The 27,336-nt window shown below is 40.1% G+C and overlaps 1 protein-coding gene and 2 long non-coding RNA genes across 4 annotated transcripts in view; 2 read left to right on the top strand and 1 right to left on the bottom strand.

Moving 5' to 3' along the window:
* Nucleotides 1–173: 173 nt before the first annotated feature.
* On the top strand, nucleotides 174–8,806 carry LOC130176379 (rac GTPase-activating protein 1-like). Of its 2 annotated transcripts, none has more exons than XM_056387436.1 (17): nucleotides 174–409; nucleotides 766–885; nucleotides 1,410–1,612; nucleotides 1,887–2,035; nucleotides 2,441–2,510; nucleotides 2,666–2,719; nucleotides 2,929–3,006; nucleotides 3,192–3,309; nucleotides 3,472–3,620; nucleotides 3,757–3,921; nucleotides 4,016–4,111; nucleotides 4,287–4,485; nucleotides 4,674–4,779; nucleotides 4,925–5,057; nucleotides 5,236–5,344; nucleotides 5,563–5,671; nucleotides 7,277–8,806. In XM_056387436.1, exons 2-17 carry the CDS (start codon nucleotides 801–803, stop codon nucleotides 7,350–7,352), a joined length of 1,899 nt encoding a protein of 632 aa, XP_056243411.1. In that variant the 5' UTR covers nucleotides 174–409; nucleotides 766–800; the 3' UTR covers nucleotides 7,353–8,806. The 2 variants fall into 2 exon arrangements, with proteins under 2 accessions (XP_056243411.1, XP_056243401.1); XM_056387426.1 differs by having other exon boundaries at nucleotides 777–885.
* Nucleotides 8,807–16,557: 7,751 nt separating this feature from the next.
* LOC130176420 (uncharacterized) lies at nucleotides 16,558–19,099 on the top strand. Its single transcript, XR_008828864.1, has 3 exons — nucleotides 16,558–16,706; nucleotides 17,000–17,086; nucleotides 17,218–19,099. It is a non-coding gene; the product is annotated as an uncharacterized LOC130176420 (long non-coding RNA).
* A 31-nt stretch (nucleotides 19,100–19,130) lies between these two features.
* Nucleotides 19,131–27,336, bottom strand: part of LOC130176425 (uncharacterized) — a 79,844-nt gene continuing 71,638 nt past the window's right edge. Inside the window, exon 3 of the long non-coding RNA XR_008828865.1 lies at nucleotides 19,131–19,205. This is a non-coding gene — a long non-coding RNA (uncharacterized LOC130176425). The remainder of the gene's footprint in view (nucleotides 19,206–27,336) is intronic.

Raw genomic sequence — 27,336 nt, forward strand, 5'->3', positions numbered from 1 at the left:
CTAATGCTGCTTGATATGGGTATTTCTAAGACTCCTGAGGTCATCTGTAATAATTATACATAATGTCACATAATAAATGTGTCTTGAATATTACACATGACTTCTTTATGCTGAGACCCTTCTAAACCCCTTAGTTACTTGAGGGGGGGGTGCTTGCCCCGCTGCAGTTATAGCTCAGGGTGTGTGGGGGCGATAGAGCGTCCGGTGTTCCGTCACATTGCACCGCGAAGAAGAAAACCGGCGCTGATTTTGAACTTTGAAGAAGAATGTGCAAACTTAATCAGACAGGTGTGGCTCAGCGGCGGCTGCTCCTGCTGGAGTGGGAATAAACCACCTAAACTCTGCTTTTAACATCGGACGGTGTTAGAATACATATCCGACACACTTTCCCTGGACAAATATTGCACAAGTAAGTGTTTTGTTAGGTTCCTTTTGTCCAACGTAACGATATGAGGTTATGTCAACAGTAGCATGCTTAGCGTGCCGAAAGCTTCAGTACAGGCGCAGAAACGTTAAAACAGGCGAGGTTAGTTTGAATTGAGATAACGTTATGCCTAAAACATAAGTAACATTAAAATAAGTGACGTTGTTTTTTGTTCGTACTATAATGTAGTTATCGTTTGGTCTGTTTGAGGGCTAACCTACCGACATGAAGTGTAGCTTTACTGCTCATTCAGTGCTAACCACAATGTAAAAAGCCACCAAAATAACAATGAGTAAAATTAGCATTATCATGCATATGTTCTCCCTTTTAATCTAACTAAGTCTGACTGTAGCTAACCCAGCTGCAGTGAGACACGATGGAGTCGCCAGTGCGGAACCTGTACAACCAGTTCCAGAGTCTCAGAGCCCAGGTGGACGGTCTGAATGAGGGCATTGAACCACGTAAGTTATTTCCACACTGAGTTTAGGCATTTGCCACCTCTCTCCCCCAGCCAGTCTGTGAAACAATAATGGCGTTTAAGTGCTTGTGTAGCGTTAGTGTAGTTACACTAGTCTGCTGTGGCATGGTGCTGTTCTTGTTATAAGCTAGATGCGTGTTGCATTTCCACTGTGTTATTTGGTGCAATGAATTATTAACCACAATGCAGAAGCAGTGCTGAGTGTAAAGCCTCTGTTTTAGTGAGTTAAGTCTGACAGGGCCTGAGGGTAGTAAACATTTCCATGTCAATAGTCCAGACAATGCCATTCATTTCCATTTTAAATAACAGGAATGCACTGTTACTCATTTGCTCACTTTACAGCAGAGCACTCTTGTGTGTATGTGCTCTGTCTTGCAGTTAATTGCATCATTGCCACTGTAATGAAAGCATTTCGGAGACCTAATACACATAACCACCACAAGGAAACATAGTATATAATGCACAGCAGCAATATAACATTTTTTTCCCTTTCATTGTCTTATTCAGAGTTTCTCCAGATGGCACTGAACTTTGAGGAGTGCCGTAAGAAGTGGCTGCGGGCAGGCGACGAGCTGGTTTCTTGTAAAGAGATGCTGGCTAAAGCGGAGACTGAGAGGGGAGCCCTGGAGGTCAAACTAAAGCACGCTCGCAACCAGGTGGATGTGGAGATCCGCCGGCGGCAGAAGGCTGAGACAGTCTATGAGAAGCTGGTTAGTGCAGCAGTGTTTATGGGTTAGACAGCCTCTCATTTTCTTGCATTATTGTGTATGAGACACTTTATATAGCAATATAGAAATGGAGAGAAGCTAGATTATTAATCTTCAAATAATGCAAATGTCACGTTTCTTGGCAAAGCTCACCCCATAGATCATGTCTTTTTGACCAACTAGTAACTGTTCATTCTAACAACATAATGCTTACCTGTGCATTTGTCTGTTTGTGTTTGTCTGTTCCTGTCTACCTGCTGGTTTGTGGGTGTAATAGGAACGTCAGTTACAGCTGATCCGGGAACTGCTCATTTCAGAGAACAACAGTGTCCACCTGAGCGAGGAGCAGCGATCCGCCCTGGCCTTCCTCAGTGCGCACTCCCAGGCAGCACAGGCTGCTAATGGCAACCTCAACTCTAGCCGAAGGTCAGAAACGTCCTAATCTAGTTCTGAAATGTCTGGAGACGCAAAATTATCTTTTACAGTGTTTTTTTTTTTCTTATTTTGTTTTTTTTTCTTATAAGTAAGACCGTAATAATGTTTTTAGGTATTTAACCAGGATGCCTTGTCTTTTGAGTTTTCAGTTATATTATGGGTACTAGACTGTAGCACTTCATTTAGCTAGTTCATACACTGCCTGTATACTGTGTTGTACCGTATATAGGTGCAACATACATACTGCGCACTGCAGAGGATAGAATTCAACATGTGAAATATTAGTTTCTATATTACAGCTTTTATAATTCAACAGAGCATTGTGTGATTCAACTAGCCATGGACACAAAAAGTACTTCAGACAAAGATTAATGCTGACTTTAATCTATATTACAGGTTAACCACCATCGATGAATCAGCTTCTTTGCTGTCAGACATCAGCTTTGACCAAACGGACGACTCTCTGGTATACTGATCTGTTTTCTTAGGAGTTTTATTGTATATTTTAGGCGAACCTTTTATTTGAGGGTCCAATAGTGGGACAACAGTGTTTAGTAAGACACAACCAATAATGACTTGACTTTTTCAGTACTATTGTTTTTCTCTCTACTTTTCCTGTAGGACTGGGATTCCTCTGTGATGAAGACTGTGAGATTACGGAAACGGCAGAAACGAGTGAGTGATGCCTCACCTCAGATTTTCTTTGCTTGCATTAGTGATAATGTAATTTTCATCATTTGATTCAGGTTACGGGTAAAGGTAGTTATGGGTTCCAGTCATGTTTTGTATTCACCAGCACAAGTTTGTCTCGCCATTTCTTGTATAATTTTTCATTTATCAACCCATGAGAAAGTGTTTTTCAAAAGTTACCTTTTAATCCACAGCGTTCATCCAGAAAACTCTGTGAGGTTCCTCCACAGGCCACGAAGAAACCTCGCTCCACTGGACGCGCATCAGAGAGGGTAATGCTGACCTCATCAGCTAAATGTACTATAGCAGTCTGTGCCTGTAAAAAATATAAACATAACAAAGATGAAATGGCTACCAAGAGAAAGTAAAGGTCAAAAATGGTTTTTTTTTCTAAACCAACTTAAATGTACATCAATTTGCTGAAAGGAGCATTAATATCTTTCTTTATATGATTTAGATGAATGAGTCTATCGTGGCCAAAACTACCATCACTGTGCCTGTAAATGGTGGCGCTGTCGAGGCGGTCTCCACCATTGAGACTGTGCCTTACTGGACACGTAGCAGAAAGAGGAGTGGTGAGAAGCTTGTTGATCTTCTGTTTCTTGATCATGGGACCTAACAACAAAAATAACAATGATTCTGAGTGTAAAACAATGTGTGTTTTAAATTAAAATTTTATTTTGTATATTGAGTTTTCCATTGTCTTTGAGATTTGACTGACGTGTGATTATTTACAGTTGCTCCAGCATGGGGTGATACAACCACTACTGACCAATCTGAGACTGCGAGTGAGGCTCCCAGCACACCAGTCTCTGACTTCCCAGCCCAACTGCGAACCCCTAAAGCCAATGGAGGAGGAAAGAAGCACCACTTCATCCCCAAGACAGTAAGACTGTATACTTATTGTTCTAAAAGTTAGGTGATTTAGACTGCATATCTGCCTGCATCAGCACTGTAAGCTGGTTCTCCTTGTTGACGTGCAATCTTCTCACATTGGGCTCTCTGTTCCCTCGATCGCTAAGGTGATCAAGTCTGAATTCTGTGCTCCTTGTGGAAGAAGAACAAAGTTTGGAAAGATGTACCTCCGCTGCCAGGATTGCAGGATTGTGACCCATCCTGAGTGTCGTGAGCGCTGTCCGCTGCCCTGTAATCCCGCAGCTGTTAGCACTCCCATCAAAAACACAGAGGTACATTTTTCTCATTTCTTTAAGACACGTTTCCACTCCATAATTTTCTATTACTTTCATGTTACCCACATAAAATGATGTGTTCCTGGTCTAGGCCACACTGGCTGACTTTGCTCCAGTCACCTCCCCAAAGATCCCAGCTTTGGTTATCTACTGCATTAAGGAGATTGAACACAGAGGTCTACATGAGGTAAGACAAGACTTTATTAAAGTCACCTTCACCTTCATGTTAATACTCTGATCCTTTCCCTTGAGCAATTACAATCGATAATTCCTTCTCTAAGTAGTTATCTCATTCAGTAGTAATACAGTATCACAGGCAGACAATAATGGAGTTGGTTTCTTTTATCTTTTCCTTGCGGCAGGTTGGCCTGTACAGAGTCTCTGGCCATGATCGTGTGGTGAAAGAGCTGAAGGAAAAGCTGATTAGAGGAAAGACTCTACCTGCACTTAACAAAGTAGAAGACATCAACGTTATTACAGGTGTCCTCAAAGACTTCCTCAGAAACCTTCCAGAGCCACTGCTCACCTTCCACCTCAACAAAGCCTTCATGGCAGCAGCGGGTGAGTGTGAGACCTGCAGAATCACTTCCAGAGGATTGCTGTATCTGCAATGTTCTTTATCCGTCTCAGGGTCTTTGTATTGTTATAAAGAATAAGTATTTAAATTGAGTGATTTAAAGTACCTCTTTTGGATAGAGGGAACAGCCATACACAGGCATATTAAATCACTGGTGTAAATGTTTTTGTAGAAATCCAGGATGATGACAACAGTTTGGCCATGATGTACCAGACCATTGGTGAGCTGCCTCAACCCAACCGAGACACTCTGGCCTGCCTGATGATTCATCTGCAAAAGTAATTTTCACTACATTTCAAAAAGGCTTTTGTTTAGTCAGTGTTTACACCAGAATGAAGCATGTTGTAACCTGCAGTGCAGGTCAGCTTGTATGGTTCAAAGGACAGTGTGAAATTTCATTTCCTGCTCCTATCCTTTCCTCAGGGTGTCTCAGAGTGTGGATACCAAAATGGATGTGAACAACCTGGCCAGGGTCTTTGGCCCAACCCTTGTGGGTCATGCTGTTCCCGACCCAGACCCTATGACCATCCTGCATGACACAAATAGACAACCAAGGGTAAAGAGAATGAGAATAAAGAATAAGTGCCATGGTTCTCCATTATATTCAGAAAGTGGCACATAATTTTTCAGTCTCAACTGTATATGGCTGCACGTGTCTTTGTTCACTCTGACAACAATGTTTTTGTTCTTTGGAATAGTTTTTACTAAAGATCACATTGGCTCTGTCTATCCAGGTGGTAGAGCGCTTGCTCAGTATTCCAGCAAGCTACTGGAGCCAGTTTGCCCATCCAGATAATACAGCCATGGACAATGCTCACGAGTTTGATACTCTAGACCACAGAGGTAAATCACTGAAAGCTATAAACATGATGAAAGTACTTCCAAAATGAATAGCATAACATTAAGACGTGTTTTATTCTACTTTATAAGACATTTTTCTTAGTAGTGAGAACGACATAATAAGAAATTTAAATCACTTTTTAAAATTTTTGAGCCTTTGTATTGTGTCTTTGATTTATAAATAACAGAATTGGCTGTATTGATCTTTAATTTATCTGCAGTGAGCATACTGGGACCAGTGACCACTCCAGAGCACCAGATGATGACTAAAACACCTTCCTCTAGCTCGCTGTCCCAGCGCATGATGCAGACCCTCTCCAACACCACCATGTAAGCTCTCTCACTCTCTCACATTCTGTACATAACAAACTGAAATAAAGCAGGTCTGCATTCTTCATATGTCGCCAATAATATATCAAATTATCACGTAAATATATTTTGCAGCTACCTTTTTATTGTTTGAGAGCAAGATGAGGAGATGATTGATTTGTTTAACTTGGATTAAAGTTATCTTGGGTAGCTGTCTCCAATATGGACAGTAAAAACTGTGATCAGGACTCATAGTGCTTGCTCAGCATTCATTTGTGAGCCCTTGCAAAAGAAACTTTATTCAGCATTATCTTAAAAAAAGAGTCACATTTCTCCTACAGCTCATTTTGAGTTTTTCCTCTCTAAAGGGGATTATCAACTGAAGTTCATCCTTATTTGTGTGAAATTATGATTTTTAGTTAGTTATCATAATTATTGTATTACTGTGTAGACACTGCACTATACACATACGTACAGGCTTACACAAAATTACATTTTGATATGTACAAAAAGCACAGGTGTAAATAATAAAATAGCGGCTGAATTCCCTTTAGCTGCGTTGGTTTCAGGGTCCCAGTATTGTTCATGCTGCCTCACAGTCAATGCCATGGCTTACTGGGACACTTGAATAGAACTGAGCCATCGTTAATGTTACATATACATACATGTTACATTAACACCTGTGCTTTACCTAATATGATAAGTTACGTGGCTGTGTTGAACTGGTTATGTTATCAACCAGTAATGGGTGTTTTCATAGAACAGAAAGTGGTGTTAAAGGCCCTGCACACCTGCACAGGGAGTTATCACTTATTCTGGTTGATTAGCCTCTGCTCAGGATTAAGTTCAGTAGAGATACTGGAAATCACCAAGACCATCAAAATGCATACACATTCATACACACTATAATTTTACCTGCCCTAACAGGAACAAGAAAACTAACAGGAGTGAGAGAAAATGTCAGTCAAGCACAGAGTGAACACACCCACACAGTTCTGAGAGTCTGATCTAATCAAGCTAAGTGAGAACACCTGTGTGAATGCACCAAGGGTGTGTAGGGCCATTAATATAAAAGCTACTATAGTGTATGTCTTAATGTTGTGTTTTTTTTTTTTTTAAACCAACAAACATCATGTAGGTCTCTTACATAAGAAGAAAGCTATTTTGAAAAAATCAGTATTCCTCAGAAAAAAATGTTTAAGGGAAAGTTTGGCACTTATTTGCTGTCTTTCCCAAAGCAAGATGTCGTTGCACTTAATATGAAGCCTGCAGGCGCTTAGCTTAGCATGAAGACTGGAAGGAATTGGAAGCTTTAGAGATTCTGGTAGGTGGATTTTTAAAATTGGGCTAGCTGTTTCCAGTCTTAGCTATTTTTATTTTTGCATATATGAGCTTAAAGAATGTGTTTACCAATAACAGCTCCAGATCAATTTTAAGCTTTGAAGTTAAAAAATCCAACCTGAAGTCATCAACAATCAAATGAAGCTAACTCGCATATGAAGACTGCATTCCTGTGTTTTCTTCAAAACATTCATCTTCAGTTGTACTTGCTTTTTTGTTATCTAAAATTATAATTAATAGGCTCAAAATGTCACTGTCTGCCCCCACCAACCCCTCCATCCTTAGATTTGGGAGCAAGAGCAAAGCAACGGCTGCCTCTAACCGTCAGGGCAACTTCTTCGCTTCTCCACAGCTGAAGTAATGAAGGACAAAAGCTCACCCATATTGTACTTTGGGGTTAGGCCTACTTACTGCAATAACTGAATATACATTCACATAATCACATGGTGAAACTACTGTGCAATTTTAACATTTTTTTAAACCAAGACTTTCTAGCCAGAATTTTTTCACTGAAAAGATTACTGCATGTGAGTGTTTATTTAGTGTTTGTTTTTATATCTTTGATTGCTAATGATTTTAGTATTGACCAAAACTGTTGTCACATCTATGTGATTGTAACCATTTGAAACGGATTCAAGGATTATCATTTTCTATTAACACTTGGCATTGATGTTCATAAGCTGTGTAGTCAGCGGGGTTTATTCATCTTTGAGCCTGTGGTTGTAACTACAGCAACAGGGATGCACAAGCACACGTGGGATACACAGCTGGATTGGACAAAGAGAAAAGAAGTCGTGTTATTGGCCAGTGTTTCTGTCTTTTGACTTTGGTTTCCTTATCATTGTCTTGGAAACTGACACTGGTTTCCTCATCTAACATTTTGATTTATATGTATGTTGATTGTGTGGTTTGACAATACAATCATGACTTATATACTTTAAAAATACTGCAATGTATACACTGATAATGAATGGGATTAATGCTGCTTTTTGCACTGTATAAATGTAACAACCTGAGCTAAAGTATTTTCTACTTGGGAAAGCACACCACTAGAGGCTGCTGTGGCACCACTTTTGATATGCCATCCTTAACCAATGAAGAGTATCTACTGTATATTATGCACATAACCAATCAGAATTATTGACACTCCTTTTTTATAATTAACAAATAAATACTGTAAATTATTACTCTAACCTAGGACAGTTTGAGTCGATAATTTCCCTCACCCAAACCAAAGACTTGCATGTGTGGTGATCATAAAATAAAATCTGGAGCTTCTTTAATTTATGAATGTGAAAACTGATTTGGCATGCACAGGTACTGTTTCAAGTATTATTATCCACAGTAGCTTTCTTGTACAGTTACATCACCAGTAATGCACAAGAAGCGACCTTTCCTCTGAGCATGTCTGCTCTCTGCTGCTCTCACTGTCACTGTCAGAAACTTCAGATTTCAGCATGAAGACAACACTGTTACAAGTATTTGTTAATTTGGGGGAAAATGTTTGAACTGATTCACAGTACATTCTCATTAAAACCAAATCTAGTTGTTCTTTGCTTGCCAGTAAAAAATGTGTGTAGTTTGAAGTTGTCAGTCAACTATAACACTGCTTTGTTTTCTATGTATTTTTATACATTCTTGTACATTTATTCCATTATATTTTTCTGTTTCTCTAATGATACGTTGTTTAACTGATGTAGTTACTTTCACTTTCAAGATCTTGTGGACTGAATGTTAATATTCATTACTTTGTCTTGGCTCAAGTAAGATGACAAAAGTCCATAGTTGAGCTAAAAATAAAACATCAAAAGACTGGTTTCTTTGTCTTGGTGGGTGTTGTTCATGCATGAGATGGACATGGGGGGTAAGGTACCCTGCTGAAATGAGGCCCTTGAGAATGTGAGGCAACACACAGGATGTGTTGATTTTGTTACCAGCAATTCAACTTAAAAAAAAAAAAAAGCCCCTCTTACACCTGGCTATGGATTAGTGTTATCCTATTAACTGCGAGTATGTCAATGCTGTATTCATGTAGCCTAAAACATTCATTCATGTTTAACACTCTTCATCTTCATTTTCCTGGTCTAAATTGAATGTTGGCCATTATTATTCAAGATCTTCACTGAAAGAGCAAAAGCACAACGCCAGTTATTCCAAAGCCGACATGGCACTGAATGATAATGCAATTTGGCTCATTGTTCCAATAGTCATTACAGCTATTTCCATAATCTATTGGGCTGAGTGGGCAGGCGATGAGGTCCAACATTATTATGAATTAAAGCAGGGATCATTTATACATCTTATAGTTATTCCATTAACAGTTACTGTGGAAAGAGCTAAACTCGGGCTGAACCCATTGACATACATTTTATATGGCCTCATTCAATACAGAGCTTCAGCACCACATTAGGCCCTTTGAGATCTAAGCCCAGCTGTTTGGGGGAGAAAGGAAAATATGGTGTGCAGAGTTCATCCAAATTAGTTCTCGCTTCCTTTCTTTCGCGCGAACACACGCGTGCGCACACACACACGGACCTGTGAATGACTGCGGAGAAGACCCTCCAAAAATGTTTGAATTTCAAATCAACATTAATAGTTCATTAGCCTGGAATAAGGTCTCCTGTGTGTCGATCTGTCCTCTCATCGGGGGATTGTGTGTTTATGCTGTACGGTGCAGCATACGCTCGGCGGCTGCAGACATCAAACAGCTGGCTGTGTACAGTGTGTCTCTGTAGCTCCATATTCCAGCATGCCCCAGTGTGCCGTGATAGAGCTCCACTCTGCTGTGGGACCAATGAGGGCCAAATGAGTAACTAGTCCAATTAAGAGCTCTTAAATAAATTACAATGTAAGCTGGTAAACACACAACAACAACAGCACTATTTAATTCCTCTATTTATACAGTGAACTGCAAGCAGTGATGCCAAAGGAAATACCAGTACTATTACCATCTCTGGAAGCTGAATATAATCAATACATTATTCAATTCATAAGGTTCAGTTATTGCTGGTATTGACCGATTGAAAATACAGTCTATACATGTCAAGCTCTTTATGCAGCATGTAGCGGGTGTCTGCAGCGCTGCCTGTTTGAGGTCAGGGCCAATAATGGCAGCACCTCAGAGATGTCGACTCAATAACTGCCAGTCAAATCCACCCATATGATCATGTATCTAATCGATACGTTTGATAAAACAAAAAGCCATGTAACTACTAGACAAATGGTTTTTGCATGTCCTTGTTTGCCTACTAGTCTATGTACATTTTATTACATAAAACACACTGTTTTACATATTTAGCCACTTGCTGGAATTATCTGTATGTTGCAGAACCTGCTCACTAGTTTGTAAGATTTACTGTGGATCAGGCCAGGCATCGTGTACATTTGCCTCTCAAATCACATAAAAATGGGCAGGGGAAAAGGAGCACTTAGTGAGGTTTAGGGAACAAAAGTATAATGCTGCAAATTTATAAACAAGCCGCTTCCTTAGCAGGCTAAGCATGTGCTTGAAAAGTGGTCCTCCAGATTTGTTTCTGACACCGTTTTCAGTGAATTATGTGACAGATTGTGTGATCAATATGCTTTCCATTTGGTGAATTAAACATACAACACTGAAATACCAAACTATGTTCTGCATTTAAAACCCTGAAAAACAAGACAAGAGTCATTGTTCAATCTACACCCACCTGTGAGTTTTTTTTTTTTTTTTTTAACTGGCTTCCTGGCTTTTAATGCTCTCGCCCTCTCTTTTTTGGCTTCATCCCTCGTTCCTTCTTTTTTTTCTCTCTCTCCCCTCTGCTCCCTCCTTTGAATCGAACCGCCGTCTTAGCCTGCTACCATGCGTGGTCGATACCTTGTTACCACAGAGAAATCAATTATCTCGACCAAGCAGCAGGGGAAAGAGGCAATAATGAAAGAATGCTCCTCCTTCCCAGACGATGGCCATGGTCATTAAATATGAATTTATCATTGGCTGAGGAGATTTATGGAGCGAGATGTGGGCCCCGGGTTCACGCTCTCTTTACAGCATAAGCTCAAAGTCTGGTTATGAGTGTAAACTAAATGGGTAACAGGTTGTCAGGCTGATGATGTTATATGTCCTAAAACATAAGCAGAGACTTATCATTATTACAATATTTCAGTCACTGTCATCTGGATGCACAAATGTGAGATTAAACCGTCCTCTAAAAATAGCCACATAACATAAGCCGCCTGCAAATGACAAGAATTTCTTCTCATGTTCAGATGACACACCTTTCAACCAACGACTGGCCTCTGAGGGGAATGTGAAGGGGAATGAAATGCTAAAAATTGTTTACCTTGTGTGAGGTGCAGTGTTTACTGAATGATAGTTGCATGAGATGCCGCCACATTCGTGGACAGCGCAGGCTATCGTCAGTTTGCTGTTCCAGCGCCACTCACAGGTGACAGAGGAGACGACAGTGATGGCTGACAGGTAGGTGGGCGTACTTAACATACCTGGTCTGTAATGAGCCATTGTGATGACTTGTCTGACAGTTGCTGCTAGAAGTTGGAAAAAAAAAAAAAACACACCACTACCATCGCCACAACTGGAGAAAAAGAAAAAGTGCAAATGAGAGAGGGTTAGAGATAGAGAGAGGGGGAGGAAGAGGGAGCAGAGAAGGAAAAATGTGTAATTCGGGCTTGCTCTTAAGGCAGCAATATATTCCATTTTAATGGGACACCATAAGCAGTAGCAGGCACTCAGCAGTCTGTTGTGTTTGATGCCAAATTGTGCAGAATAAACAGATTTGCTGTGCATCTGGTCCAAACACACACTTTCTCTCCGTCTCTCTCTAACTTGTCTAACTTGCTGTTCGTCCTTTTCCATCCCCCACCGCCCAGACATAACAGACAACAATCAGACACATTGTTTCCTCCTCACCTGATGCCTGACCTCTGATTGCTTAACCCAGACCACTTGTCTCTATGATGCCTAACCATACGCTAACCCAACTAATCCCTAATCTAACCATCCAAAGGAGAGGGAAGCACTGTTCCGGGGGGAACAGACCATGACACGACATATGCAAGGCTTCTGCATTCAGAATGAGCACTGCAACACTAGGTGACATTATGCAAAAAAGATGTTGCTGGTTGTCAAGAATCTTAAATAACAGTTGGAGAGACCTTTTAATAATACTTTAAATACACTGACAATACAAGAGAAATTTTGAAAAGTTCAAAGTGTAAAAAAAGAAATGTGTGAAAGTCCTCTAAGCTGGGTCAGTGTTAGAGGAAATGTTAATGTGTAGCTCACGATCAGAGCAGCAGTATCAACAGGAGTCTACAGCCATGCTAGTGGCTCTGTGAAGCTGTGTTTAGGTACAGCGATGCTTTGAGCTAAATACTAACAACAGCACACTAACATACATACAATCTAACATGCTGATGATGAGCAGGTGTAATGTTTACAATGCCCACCATCTTAGTTTATCATCTTAGCATGCTGACATTTGCTAATTAGCACTAAACTGAAAGTGAAGCTGGGGGAATGTAATTCGTTTTTTAGGCATTTAATCATAAACCAAAGTATGGTGAATTAAAATTTCAACATGATGATGGAGTTACATAAAAAAAAATGTGTGTACTACATTTAATGGCAATGTCACTAGCGTTTAAGTTAGGGAATCTCCAAAGTCATCAAGACACACTGGAAATCTCATGAATGTCTGTAGAAAATGTGCCAATTCATCAACTAGATGTCGCACCTGTAAGTGGCACCAGTGGAAAACTAAGACTATCACCAAAGCCATTGTGATTCATCTTTTGAGGAGCATGAACGCCTGCCCGAAATGTCATGGAAATACAGTTTTTCTAAACAATAACTTTTATTTAATTTTACATGTATTTCACACATATAAACAGACAACAATAATACTGAATTTAAACAATGAAACACATCAGATAAGAGAAAAAATAAAAAGGAAACAAAACAACAACAACATAGAAACCCTCAGCAACACACAGCAGTGTTATAATAATTGTGGACTTTGACGTCAAGAAACTCCAATAAAGGTTTTTTCAAATTCATGGAAAGCCATTTAATAAGTACTGAGATATTTCAGTTTCGACCAAAGTGGTAAGTTGACCAACAAACATTACCAGCCCTAGAACCAAGCTGCTAGCATGGCTAAATGTAACCCCTCTAAGAATAAACATCTTCAGTGATAGGTGGTTCACTGCTGGCAGAGTGACATCATCATGACCTGCTGGCAGTGTACTGTAGGCACTCATGGGTGCATCCACATGCACACCATTGACTGCTGCCATTGTTTCCATGATTTATGTATTGTTTTGAAAGTGAGCTCTCACATGTACATGCGCACGCACGCACGCACGCACGCACGCACGCACACACACACACACACACACACACACACACACACACACACACACACACACACACACACACACACACACACACACACACACACACACACACACACACACACACACACACACACACACACACAAAAATACCTGTATGAATGCAGCTGGGTGTTTGTGTGTGTGTCCCTGCATGAGTGCATCTGAATTCATGTAATTTAATGTGAATGTGTGTGCACAGGTGCATGATATGGAATACTGTGAGAGGGGCTCAGTGCATGAATGGCTGAGTGTTTTCTCGTGAATTTGTGCAGTGAGCATGTGTGCAGGTATGTGTGGGCCTCTGCCTCTGAGTTTGGGATTGTTTTTTCAGCATGGATGGACGCAGCTATAAATACTGCGCGTGTGTATACAATATACTCATATCTTCTAAACCACACAGCCCAAATCTCATCTCAGTTTTTTGTAGTTTCTTTTCATGAGCTTCACTTGTGGAAGAGCACTACACCGCTAGCATTATCAATTAGTTTTGCCAGTGTGGTTCAGCAGCATTGGTGAAGCATTATCAAGTAATCTGGTATAAATAATTTGGGCCTCCCTGCATCAAAAAGGCAATAGGCGGTCTTAAACAAGCTTTATCTCAACCTGGAGAGCATCAGAAATGAGAACGCCTCAGGACACTCCGCTGCTACACATCAAGATCATTTGCAGAATTTTAGATCAGTTTTTAAAATATTTTCTATTATGCGAACCGCCAGTGAAAGCCCCACAAAAATATTTTAGCCAGAACACACTTCTCCAGCACTTCCTGTGATTTTCCTGCTGACCACTAGAATGCACTGTTGCACCCTGCAATCCACCTCGGTGTCATGAAGCAGCTCCTCTGCAGCCGAACACACCCATTAATTTCACCCATCTCCACAACTCTATCATGTACGGTTCCCCTGTGGTTGTTAGGATATGGGAGCGGTACAGTATTGTCACTATTTGTATCATTTGCACCACTGAAGCTTTAATTTGAACTGATAAAGTTTTGCTTTGACTGTGGCAGCCTGCTCAGGTGACAGTTATTAACATCTTCTTCCCCTGGAATTTCACCCTCTAGGGAAAATATTAAACTGGGTGGATCAGAGTTCATACATAAATGTAGGCTGAACAGGCACCAGTTTATGTATGAGCCTTATCACACATGTAATTCACATGTTCATGGTTTCATCTCAACCGTAAGCTTGCCAGCCGTTTCCATGTGTTTGCATTCTCCCTTTAATCACACCCTGCATGTGTTGTTTGGTACCTGTCGCTAAATGTTCTATTGTCAGTGCTCCCTGTGATTTCATCTTCTTGTTGAAAATGCAGAGAAAAGTGTGCACGCAAGTGATAAATTGTGAATAGGCTCTGAATGCGTAGTGCTGTGTAGTAAGACTCATCACATTTAATTATTCTGTTTACTTGAAACATATAATATCTATGTTGTTTCCAACTTTTTGTTTCAGTTCAGCTTGTTGTGATCCTTGAGCACATAGTTCATTTTTATGGAAAGTCTCTAAATTTGTAGTGCTCAGATGATTGTTTTAAGTCCATTTTTGTCATAATATCTGAATATCGATACAGTACAAGAGGTTTTTCCTCCTCTTTAGATGCTGGATTAGGGAAAAACAGAGCAATGTTTCATGACAATATTATACAACTAAATTATTTTCACATTTATGTGAGTTAGTAGATTTAAAAGTGTCTATGAGATGAACATTTTCCAATGGTTTGGGATCATGGCTGTATTTTGTACAGAATGACACCACCTACAGCTTTGTCAATTGTGTACGCCAACACTGGAATTTGAGACATAATGACGAAACCTCTTCTGAGATCTACCTTTTGGCACAGTCTTCACCGAAAGAATCTCTGTGCGTTCACATGTAAATCACTTCCATTCAATCTGCTAAATTCAACCTGCCAATTACACCACTGACTCACATGGGCAAACACCTGTTGCTTTTCAGTTAGCAATCAAGGTTTGAGGAATAAAAAGGGCCAAAAGCAGGGCCTCCATTTGAGTCTTGTTTTTTTTAGAAGGTAAATGAATGCATTCCCCATGAGTCCATACCTCTTTTATACAAGCACTGGAGGAAGCATGTGGTGACGTAGCTGCTGAAGCATGTCTGGGCTGGACTCATCATGCCATGATACTTTCCCTGCTGCGTTGCCTGTGATGACAGTGAGGTCTTGTGGTCAGATAAAAACAAAAGAGATTGAGAGTGACTGTGTTATCTATTCATAAAACCTTTCTTTTAAATTTGGTTGTTATACCTACTAATGATATAAATAACAAAATGCCAATAACATAATAAATATCCGATGTAAAATGCTGACATTTTGGCCTGAGGGTGGGACTGGAGGAAAGCCTACCGAGTGTCCAATCTGGGAAGTTTGCATTAAATTTCATGGCAATCTGCCCATTTGATTTGCCTTGATTATTAGATAATTCTTGTGTAAATGTGGACATTTTTGAGCTGATGGTGGGATTAGGAAGCTTTCTCCTGGGAAACTGGACATCCATACCAAATTTCCTAAAAATCTGCTCAGTACTTGTTGACAAAATCAAAGTCCACACAGACAAACTAACCAAATGACTGACCAATTATTCCGTATTTCTACCTGCCACTAGTGGGAAATAAACAAACAGGAGGAGTATTAACTCTGCCAAAACATAAACGATGTGACCTGCATGTCAAAAACATGCAATAAACATTTCACATTTGAAGTGAAATGCTCATTTTGACTGATTCAAACAAAAATTGTACTCAGCAGACAGACTGCTGTTGGGTCACAACATTGATCGCAGCTCCAGACTAAATGAAATGTTCTGTGCTGCTGATCAATTTACAACAAGATTTGACCAACCAGGATCAACACTTTATTAAACCGGTTCTGTTTTCAGTTTGTGACATTCAGAACTGCAGGAAGATTTCAAGCATTGTAAATGTAGATTTGATGAGCTGTTAACAATTTTATTGAAATGGTTGTAAATCAGATGGACCCAATAATAAGTATTTCTATATACAGGTCGGTGAGTGAACAAACGTGGTACTTACAGTAACTATAGCAACATTTCTATCCAAATTTAGTCATTTAAGATGCTGACGGAAAAAAATACCATTTCCTCAAACCGACAAACTTCCTTTATTTTGAAACAAATGCTGAAAAACTCGCAGAGCAGCAGTACAGAGCATCGACAGTACGGACTGAATTTAAGGCAAAACTCTCTCACAGCAGATCATCATGGCACAAGAGTATGAGCTCTCTGACTTCACCAATGTACATGAGCTTCAGGGATCTGAAACAAACAGTGGTAACACTCAACCAGCAGGTAAGAGCAGTAAGTTAATAGAAACTAAAAAACTTAATTAAGAAATCCAGCTGAGGGATACAGCTAAATATCTTTTGTTCTTCAGGAATTACATCAATGATTGTTTCTTATGTTTTCTGTAAAATTTACTATTGCTGCTTCAGTATCTTGATCCTTTAATATTAGAATGATGAAGTATCAGGCGACATTGAAAGACCAATCATGTCACATCAATGTGTGATCAGAATTTAGAGGTTTAATAGCAGTGTCATTGTCATGGATTACAGAATAATGTGTATGTGTGACACCCACAGAGAGAAGACTCCTCAGAATCGGGATTGTAACTTTAGCAGTGTTGTGTGTCATACAGGCCACTCTTAATATCTCGCTGCGCCTTGCCTGTAAGTTGTGCACCATATTTTTTCCTCACAATACACACACCCTAGCACACTGGCAACTCAAGCTGTAATACTATGTGTTTCCCAAGCAGAGTGTTTTGCAACTAAAACCTGCAATTTCTTTGTTTTTCCAGTGTATTCAAAAGAAGATGCAGAACAGCTTCCTTTAAATCCCTCCATGATAGCAGAACTGTGCCAGACTGATCAGTTTCAAGAGAACACAATCCAGGCATGTTCCTGCTGCAACAACCTGCTGAGAAGCATAGTGAGGGAATATAACATCTTGAAAACACAGAGAGACCTCTTGGTCAGTCAACTGAATGCAAACAGGTTTGCGGAGGGCGGCTTCTCAAGCTCTGGGTCAGGCTCACTGGAGGAACTCCTCGAGACAGGTTGATGTTCAGTGGAGACCTTTTTAACATCTGATCAGCTAAACGGATATTATGTTCAACACCTACCATATTTTGATGAAATATATATATATAACATATATTTTACATTGTCATGTACAGCTGAAAAATTGCAGATCAGCTAAACCTTTTGTCTTCATTTATTTTAGTTCTCACAGTTTCACAATCTGTAAATGTTCACATTAGAAATCAGTGTTTTCTGATGCTGTTCGGTGGAGACAGGAGGTCTTGGAGGGGCTGTGAGCTGAGCTGCAGATAACGTTTGCTCAGCTTGCTTCTGTGATAATTTAAGATCCAGACGTCTGGTGACTAAAATCCTTCATCTGATTAAAATATAATCTTCAAAAACAACCAAGAAATGTAATATAAAATAAAACAAAACAAAACCTCATTCTTAACCATTTTTAGCAGACAGAGGGAAGGTTGAGAGGGTAAAGGAGGACCCCAGGACATGCAAACTCTCAAGGTAAACACTGACCTATAATTCGCCGACCCCAAATATGGCCTATCATTTGAAACATGTAAGCATTAGCATGGCCAATTGCTCTAGCGTTGTCCTTACTGGTTGTTCCAACACATTTAGAATCATTACTGCGTTTACCGGTGTCGCTGACTGGCAGCTCGCCTCGTTCATGAACTTTATTTAAACTCATAGAGGCTCAGTATTACGGTTTGGCATTTTTCTGTAACGCAGCAGAGTTAGCAATGTTACTTACAACATTATTTCTCAGCCCTGGACTCTGGATTCCTGATGCCCCCCAAAAATATATTTAAATAAATTAAATCATTATCATAAATGTACAACAAATTGTTAACTAATGGCTTGAACTAATGACTTCCAGTCAACGAGGAAATTCTTTGGTCAGGGGCAGCCTTAATATGCACAAACATATAAATACAAAGTATGTGAATATCTGAAAATGAATGTTTACATCCCTGTGCAGGCCTATATATATGTTTTTTATGTGTGGTATGTTGGTTGCTCTTACTTAACACTCCATCAAGGAGACATAAACATTTTGATCATAAAAAAACAAAAAGCAGATAAAATAACTAAAGTATGATTATTGTATGATTAATGTTATGTAACTTATGCATAACATTAATCATACAACAATCATGGTGTTTACTGCACCTAAATAATTGTCCGTGTGATGCAGCTACCAAACCTCAAACCACACTTTGTACTATTCAGGCACAGACACACAAGCAAAAGAAGAACTGAATAAATCATTTTTACTTCATGTAGAAAATTATTGTGGAGGTTACAGAACGTGACATATTTAAAAATTGATATTTTTACAATACCTCAGTGAACTTGTGTTTTCATGGTGTTTAAAGAGCATTGTTGCAAGTTTTTCTTATTCTAATAATTTACTTAAGGTGGTGGCTTTTTGTTATGCATTTAAAAACAACATTTCACTTGAGTTGTTTGGAAAAAAGGCTGAAAGCCACCCAGCTAAACTGTTGTTTAATATACTGAAATACAAACTTTTCTAACGTTTCAACTCACATAAAGGCCAGCATAAAGACAACATTTTCACTCCTTCCATGGACACATTATACATTTTCTGTGTGGCAAAGTCATTAAACTAAAATAATCAAACATTTATCCCTTTCTGTCACCAAACTGCGAAGGCCGCTTTCCACATGTGGTTCTCTCCTGGGGGATAGAGACAACAGACAACTTTGGGATGATTGGCGAGCAGCAGCTGGGAAGGAGGATAACACAAGCCTGAATACAGTGTCACAGTAACACAGGTGTCAGTCACAACGGCTAATTAAAACAAAGTGAGCGGTGTTAATGAGAAATGATGAGTGAATATCCTGCAGCTCGCGTTTCTGTCAGTTTACCTCTGACAAACCTATCAGCGGAGAAAGACTCTGATCTCAACAAAGACAAAAGTCGAGTTATTCGACTCAGAAAAGCACTGTCCTCATAGTTGTGCATCAGTGTGAAAACATACACACAGAATGATGTTGATATTAGTAGCAAGTAAAACCACAAAACTCGGATTTGCAACATGAAATCACAATTCTTTTTATTTTCCTACTAATTCATATTCATGTATAAAGCTTGGACAACGACAACAAAGAACGTGCTGAATAACTAAGCAGAACCCTTTTTTTGACATGAAAGCTCCTCTGCACTCCACTCACTGAGAGCCATTTCCCATGTGATGCTGTTTGCCTTTCATATAGAAAGAAAATAGCAAAGCCTCATTTTGTAATTCATATTAAGTAAATAAGGTTCGCTCAGTAACAAAATGTCCGGATTCTCTATGTATGCAGGGGCAGCTTTTGGGAAGTATGTAGTATATATAGACGCTATTCTGGATCTCACCCCAGCATTCAATCTACCTCACCTCACTGAGAAGGAAAAGAGGATGCCCATCAGATACATAATTTACATCTTTTACATTATACCTTTGGCACTAACACAGTGTGTCTAAAAACTACCCCCAGAAGAAGTTGTGTGACTGACACTGCTGACACTGCTACACTGGGCCGGGTACAGGTTTCTTAACCCACAGAATTGACTATAAATTCTTAAACAGGATGTGAGTCCAGTTAAACCCACAAAAAACGTCTTAGCCAGGATTTAATCTGTTTCACTTCTCCCTCGGCTGCAGCAAAGACTTATGTATCAATATGTGTGTCAAGATATGACAAAGCCTGCTGACATAGTGAAAAAAAACCATCCTTACACTAAGAGGGAAAATCTCTTTATATTGTAAGATTTCAATTATGTCAAACACAAATGGAAATTAGACTTGACTTAAGCAATATTATGGTCCTGCAAAAATGATCGCTTCAACTTGCACTTATTCGTTTTTTGGGAGCACAGTATACAGTGTACACGCTGGTTAGAAATTTTGTCCAACTGCCGGCTCTGCAGAATGTCACATGACATTTAAACTCACTGGAGCAAGGCGGCTATAGTTTTCTAAGTCAGGCGGTGCAGTTGCTCTCCTCTGGCTGCACCAACTGGGTACCACCTCTGTGATGACAGAAGTTTGTCCTGATTGGCTTAAGGCCTCACTGACACGCATGACCTGTTCTATGTTTTTATTCTAAGAACTTCAGATCCGTTATCTCCTATGGTTATCTCTCCCAAAGGGAATGCAATTTATTCTCCTCTTTCTGGGAGTTCATTTTTTACATATGGACATCAACACTACAGTTTTCATTTCCACCAACAAAGCTATAAAAACAGTTTAGTTCAGGGGTTTGTTATTGTAAAAGACATAATGCCCTTGTAGGTCATATTTCTTATCCTAGATCACAGATTTCATTTCTTTTCGCCCTCCTGGCAACATGATGGCCCATCATGTTGCCAGGATGGTTGCAGGATGGTTGCCACCTATAACTGATGGTCGGGCCCATCAGTTATAGGGGGACATTGGGATGAAACGCCCAATTATTGAGCACTGCATGAACCTCCATTACACACACCTCTCCACCTCCCAAAATTAATTTTCAAGTAAAAGAAAACAACTAGACTGATTAACAATTAGTGTGTATGCTGCAACTTGTGAAAAGCCATTGGGAGTAATGAGGAAAGTCGCTGACAGCTGTTTGTTAATGTGCCATACACACAAGACACAGCTGGTGCTGAGGAGTTTCCACACTGAGACGTCGCTCAGCCAGGGCTGCAAGAAGCATGGGTGCTGAGGGTGCAGCAGTAACCCCACCTCCAGATGGCTGAGATGTATTTGTATTTATACTATTATTATTACTACTTTACTGTGGCTTTACAACCCACTCTCTTGATCCTTATCACCCACAACAGGCTTATCTTTATTTTATTTTCTTATGAGCAACATGAGGTTTCCAGGTGGTTTCCTATACTCTGCACGTCATCCTGTAGCAATTTGTGGCCTATTGATCGGTTGTGTCAAAAAGGTTTGGATTCAGACAGCCTCTCCAGCATGGACTTAATAAATTTCAAATCCAGCTTTCATGTGAACCCATTTTAAAAGTGTTTCTGTCATGAGTGAGGTGTCAGTGTAGTTATCTTGATTTCTCCCTAACTATGTCATACAGTTTAAGCTGATATGATGTCATGATGCTGTCATTTACTCTGTTGAAGGGGCATTATGAGAGTTTTGTTTTGGATAAAAAAGTAACTAAGTGTCACTGAAGTGCTGTGGTTTTATAGGCTAAATTGCGAATATACTGTATGCATAAACTTATTACGATCATGAAACAAAAATTCACAAATGTATCCCTGAATTCTTGAATTCTGAATTCCAATATTGTTGAACTGAAAAGGAAACAGTATTACAGTACATTTTTTTCTGATATTATTATTAATTATCTGAACACATACGTCCGAGAAGGGCTGGTATGGCAAGTGTATTAGCAAACAGTTGGTTATTTATATGTTGAGTAGATATGGAAAAAACATGTACTCTGATCTGTGTATATCTATGCACATTACAGAGAGTCTGCCCCTACAAAAACTCCATTACCCACCCCAAACTTATCCTGCCCTCCACTCCCATTTACTGGAATCCCAGCAAATAATTAATTTTTTTAAAAGACACAATGTTGAATGTCCATGACATACACCAAAATGCAGGAACAAGTTGAGACTTAATACAAATTTTCTAAGTAAAATTTAAATATACTTAATATAGTATAAATATAGTTATACTCTATATTATAGTTATACTTAAATTTGGAGGTTCAGAGCTGGACAGATGATAGTTGCTGAAATCACTTTTTACAGAGTGGTACTGTTTTCTCTTGACTAATATGACTAAAATAAAACGTAACTGAAATATTTTAGGTGTTTATATCAGGCTAAATTAGAACTTCACCCATTAAAGAACAATGACACCACAGAAACACTATTATAGTTTAAAAAAAAACCACACTAAAGGAGCAGGCTCCCAGATAGTGATGGGAATTGTGGCTCTTTGAAGGGACCCTGAGTGTATGAATGACTGACTGACTGACTGACTGACTAAGTGACTGAGTGACTCGCTGAGTGATGAAGTTACACCATTGGTCAGCTGAGTGTTAGAGTTTCCCCATTGGCGTGTTAGAGTGTGGGGGTTGCTGTTAGGTTACTGTTCTAAAAAGAACAGCTCTCACCAAGTTTGCTGGTACCAGAGTCGCTGAAAAGAATCGGATCGTTTGCGAACATAACGTCACTACACCAGACTGAGGCCCACACTTGTCAGCAGGGTGAGACACAAGTGCAGTGCCTAAGTATAAACAGAGGCCATGACAGATTTCAGACTGTGCTCCTGTGCAAACACAGCAGGCTGACTATTAGCCACTGCCATGCTGTCCAAGTCCCTCTGAGGGAAGAGAGAACGCCTGCAGATGGTCAAGCATTCTGAAATGACGCATGACGGTCCTAATTTAAATACTGATAACAGGATTGTGCATATCCTTGTGTGCTCAGTACATGCACATGCAAACACAGAGCCACACATGTGCTGTACAAACAAGTAAGACCCTGCTGCATATACAAGATGTAAAATGCTGTATCAAACACACAGAGGATCTAAATCGAGTAAAGATAACATGTAGAAGGGGGACAACTCTCATCATTATAGACTAGCTAATGAAACAGAAAAGAAAGTCTGATGATAACACTTCCATGTCAATTATCTTTACATGATAACATAATGCCATAATATACTGAATGATCAGGCTCTAACTGACTGTTCGCTAAACCCCGTCCCCGAAAACTTGTTGTCCATCATAGCTTACAAAAACATTCAACTCTACTCTAAAATACAAGAACATCGCAGCCCCTTTCCTTCAATGACTCCTACATGGATCATCAGCTGGTGAGGATGTTGACTTTTTGCCTGGGACCTGTAGTTTTAGCCTCAGGTTCAGGCTTAAGCCACAACTGGACCGTTGGGTGGGGCCAGCCCTATAAACAGGTCTGTCGCTGATTGACTGACTGACTGATGAAGTTACGCCATTGGTCAGCCAAATGCTGTCTGACTGAGACTACTGGCCGAGTGTTGGAGTTTACCCACTGGTCATTGCTCTTCGATTTTGATTTAGCGCAAACAGGCAGTATTGTCAACTCAGCATGTTTGTCATTAGATTAACCGACTTTTCAGCTCCCTTTACTGACATTTTTTTTCAAAAAGCACCTAGCAAAAAATATAGCAACTCCTTGGGCAAACTTTCTGTTGAAGAAAGTCACTTGGAAATGGCCGCCACCATCATCACAGTCAACTGGAAAGTCTGACAAACATAACGAGAGGCAGGGCAAATTGATTTCTTTGTAAAACAATAGCAGTGTCCCAATTCAAGGGCTGCCGATCCAAAATGAGACAGTCTGGCCGCTTTTTGTCACCAGCTGTACCTGCCCTTAGCATTGCGTTGCAAAGTGCAGCTCCCATCGCCTAGCAACCTTGACACCATGTAACTATTTTTCACAAAAACTTAAGGTTTTAAGGCTCTTGTTTTTAACAGTTGTACCGTTAGCTGTTCCACTGAGCAGAAACACAATAACTACATTTTAAAGTGTAATAGTCTGACTCTCTGTCAGCGTTGCTTGCTTTAATTTCCAGCACACAATAATTCTTGGGATAGATTGGGCCACAAAGGTTCCACCCAGAGGCTTCGTTGCCAAGGAAACAAAGGCCGCATTTCTCGGCCGCATTTGAAGGAGCCTCCGAAATGGGACAGTCTAGTCGCACAGCTGTGACGCAATCGGTCTGCAAATGCAGCCTCTGAAAGATGTGGCTCCTAAACTGGAACACAGCTAATCATTCCATGAAAGTTGAATGTAATCATTGCATGAATATCTATTCCCACGGGACTCAAAGGGTTTCAGTAATACTGAAAGTGGAGGAGTGGTGTAGCACAGCTTCCACATGCATTGTTATTATGTTTATACAGTTGAACTATGTGTCAGTAGAAAATAGATTATATGTTGAGCTTTTCTTGTATAATAAAATTTTCCATAGAAAGAACTCAGTCAACAAACAGATTCTCAAACTGCTTTTTCGGGGGATGGAGATAATTAAAAGTTCAAACACCAGCTTAATGTACTGGAATTGGCCTCAGCATGTGTATTTACTAAACATCAGCAGTTATTTATGATAGGAGGGTGTGCTTTGATTTTTTTTTTTTTCTTGGTGGAAGAAGAGGACTCAGCCAGCTTTGGGTTTTCAGGTTTTTTAATTGACACATACACAATAATATCCCTCCAAAAAAAAGAGGCTACCATTAAAACAGAGCTGACATCAGCTCTAGCTGAATTCTGTCAGGATTTAATTATAAATGAGGGCTGACTGGTTTGGAGTTAAAGGTTTGATAAGCCCTGATAAACTATTCTGTAACCAGATCATTAAAAATAAATCTGATATTTACTTAAATAGTATTTAACTAGTACTATCCACAGCATGTCAATATAATAATTGTTTGGGTGCAGATGGAGTACTGAGGTGAAAAGTTCACAAGGAGGTCAGAGAGGCATCTGAATTTTTATCTCTCCAAGAGAATGTACACTCATATTTTTTCTTCTACAAATTTTTTGTGGAATTATCTTCTTCTAAATGTCAGAGTGCTGAAGTGAAACTGTAGCTGGACCGTTTACGGCCTTGCCCTGCCTCTGACACTTGTGTAATTGTAAGCTGTAGACAGCAGAGAGTATATAACATGGGGCTTAATGAACAAAATGAGATCTCTCTGTAGAATAAAAGTACAGCAGGCAGGGTTGGAGTTCAACACCAGCCTTTCAGCTGCTAATTGGCTGAGCTTGTGATCTCTCCCAGAAGGTCCCTTTATCAGAGCTTTCAACTTCCTGCTTTTAGCCCTCTTCTTGTGACAGCTTAGAGCCAACAACTGACCCATATCTACTGTATGACTGGTCACAACCGAGCTTTAACCAGAACACACTTGCCTGTCTCGTATATTTATTAGATACCTAATATTGATGGTCTGGGCTATGGATGTTATTAAATAAGTACTGCGTCTTCCCAAGTGAACTTTCTTCATTCTCTTCTCTGTGTAATTACTTTGCAAAAGTGAAAGCTTAAACTAAACAGGGTTTGATCTATACCTTTGCCTCCACAGCTACAGAAAAGCCCTCAGAAAAACATGGTTAGCAAGCCCATAGTGCCAACTTAATCCTGGCTTATGTTGGGCGCCTTTCTGTCTTCACTGAAAACCAGGAGCTGACAAGAGGTGCAGAGCTAATCTTCCCACAGTCAGGTTGCAGGGACAAGCTAGTGATAAGATGGGGCTAGAGATAAGGCTGGAGACCCCCGCAGCAGAACCACAAGCTGTAAGGGAGGGAGATCCTTGAACCTGATACAAAATGAAAGGAAGAGGCTCTGGAGCTCTGGGGCCAAAGCTCCCAGAAAATTAATTATAGCAACCCCCCCCCCCCCCCGGCGGTGCCATCTTCAGCACCTGATGACATTCTTCTCACCATTCTGGAGACCACAGCATCCTGTCGTGGAGGTTTGTGTATCAACAGAGGTTAGGTAACACTCTCTTGTTGGAGAAATCAAGTTTGCAGGAACTTGCACAACATGAATGTGAAAAAGGAAATGGCACCTCTCAGTTCTTCTCTTGACACGACTTTATTCCTTTCCTCTACACAAGCTTAGTACTGACATGTAACACTCAAAATTTGTATTCTTAGAAAATTCACTTACATTTTTTTTATGTTTTACTCTAGCATTTTACTGCTTCAGAGTAATTAAGGCCGAGTCAGACATTGCTATGAAGTGGACATATCTGTCAAGCTCCCTGGTAATTGAATGACGTACCCTTGGAAACCCCAGTAGCAGAAGGAAGTTGTGTACCAGACCAGTATCCTTACACCTTGCATCACACACACCGACACAAAATCTCACCAGTCCTGCGCTCGTGCTGCACTGAGCACTGAACCGTCATTGAATCTGACATCTTATTGTAGCCCTGCTGCGTTTGGCAATAACCTGTCAGGGTTCGGAGTGTGATATTAGGTCATTATTTTATAACCGTGAATGTTCACACTCGCCTTGTTAAGCGCCCTCCTCAAAAGTAGCTGCCTGCTCTGACTTTGCAAGCGGCTTGCGTGTACTTGCAGCAATGTTCATGCAGGTCCCACAGGGGCTTATTAGAGCGAATGGTAGGGCTTCTCACAACCTCAGCACACGCTCGCCGGTTCCCCGCACAACAGCCAGCGGAGAGAAGGGGAGAGAGGTTCACAATTACCAGGCTCGCGTCACCCGGACTTCAGACACATTCTCACTGCAGTGGCTCTGCAGCATTGAGCAGAAAGGTCACTTGCTTGTTTGAAATTCTGTTTTCAAAGATTATAATCATAAAGTGGGTAGTGTAATCCACATTCATGGCCATAATGTTTATACTGTGTAACGCTATATGAAGATAGAGCATCTTCTGTCTGCATCTTCTTAGCCTAAACTGGAGGCAAAGTCTGTGGATGTCATTAACTGCTTTATTTGAGAGATGACAGTAAAGCCTCTCTGCACATGTTGAAAGGATATTTACTCATCATTTGGCTTTCATCACATTTAAATCTTTGTTACACATTATGTACAACAAGTGATTTCCAGATAAAGATTATTCTGAGCTAGCAAACAGTTGAACCTGATCTGTAGTCAGACAAGTTATCCACTGTGCCACTATCCCCACAGACAGAATCAAATTTTGATCCATCATTGCTGCCTGTTTGAACGTCTGTCACAGTCAACTGACAGATTACAGCCCATTTACATCATTCTGTTGTATTAACGAAGACTAATCAGTGGCATCCTTTGAGTCTGAAACTGTGTGTATCTTATAATTGTGGCTAAAATACACACAGTTTAATAAGACGTACTGAACATGTTGACGTCACAAGAT

This window comes from Seriola aureovittata, chromosome 2, assembly GCF_021018895.1.
Source record: "Seriola aureovittata isolate HTS-2021-v1 ecotype China chromosome 2, ASM2101889v1, whole genome shotgun sequence".
NCBI classification, from domain to species: Eukaryota; Metazoa; Chordata; class Actinopteri; order Carangiformes; family Carangidae; genus Seriola; species Seriola aureovittata.

What these genes read in the sequence shown, in the direction of transcription:
- LOC130176379 (XM_056387436.1), top strand. Translation starts at nt 801, where the DNA reads ATGGAGTCGCCAGTGCGGAACCTGTACAACCAGTTCCAGAGTCTCAGA. An exon ending in TACGGAAACGGCAGAAACGA is followed by an intron (nt 2,720 to 2,928) that starts GTGAGTGATGCC and finishes TTTAATCCACAG; the next exon opens with CGTTCATCCAGAAAACTCTG. An exon ending in ACGTAGCAGAAAGAGGAGTG is followed by an intron (nt 3,310 to 3,471) that starts GTGAGAAGCTTG and finishes GATTATTTACAG; the next exon opens with TTGCTCCAGCATGGGGTGAT.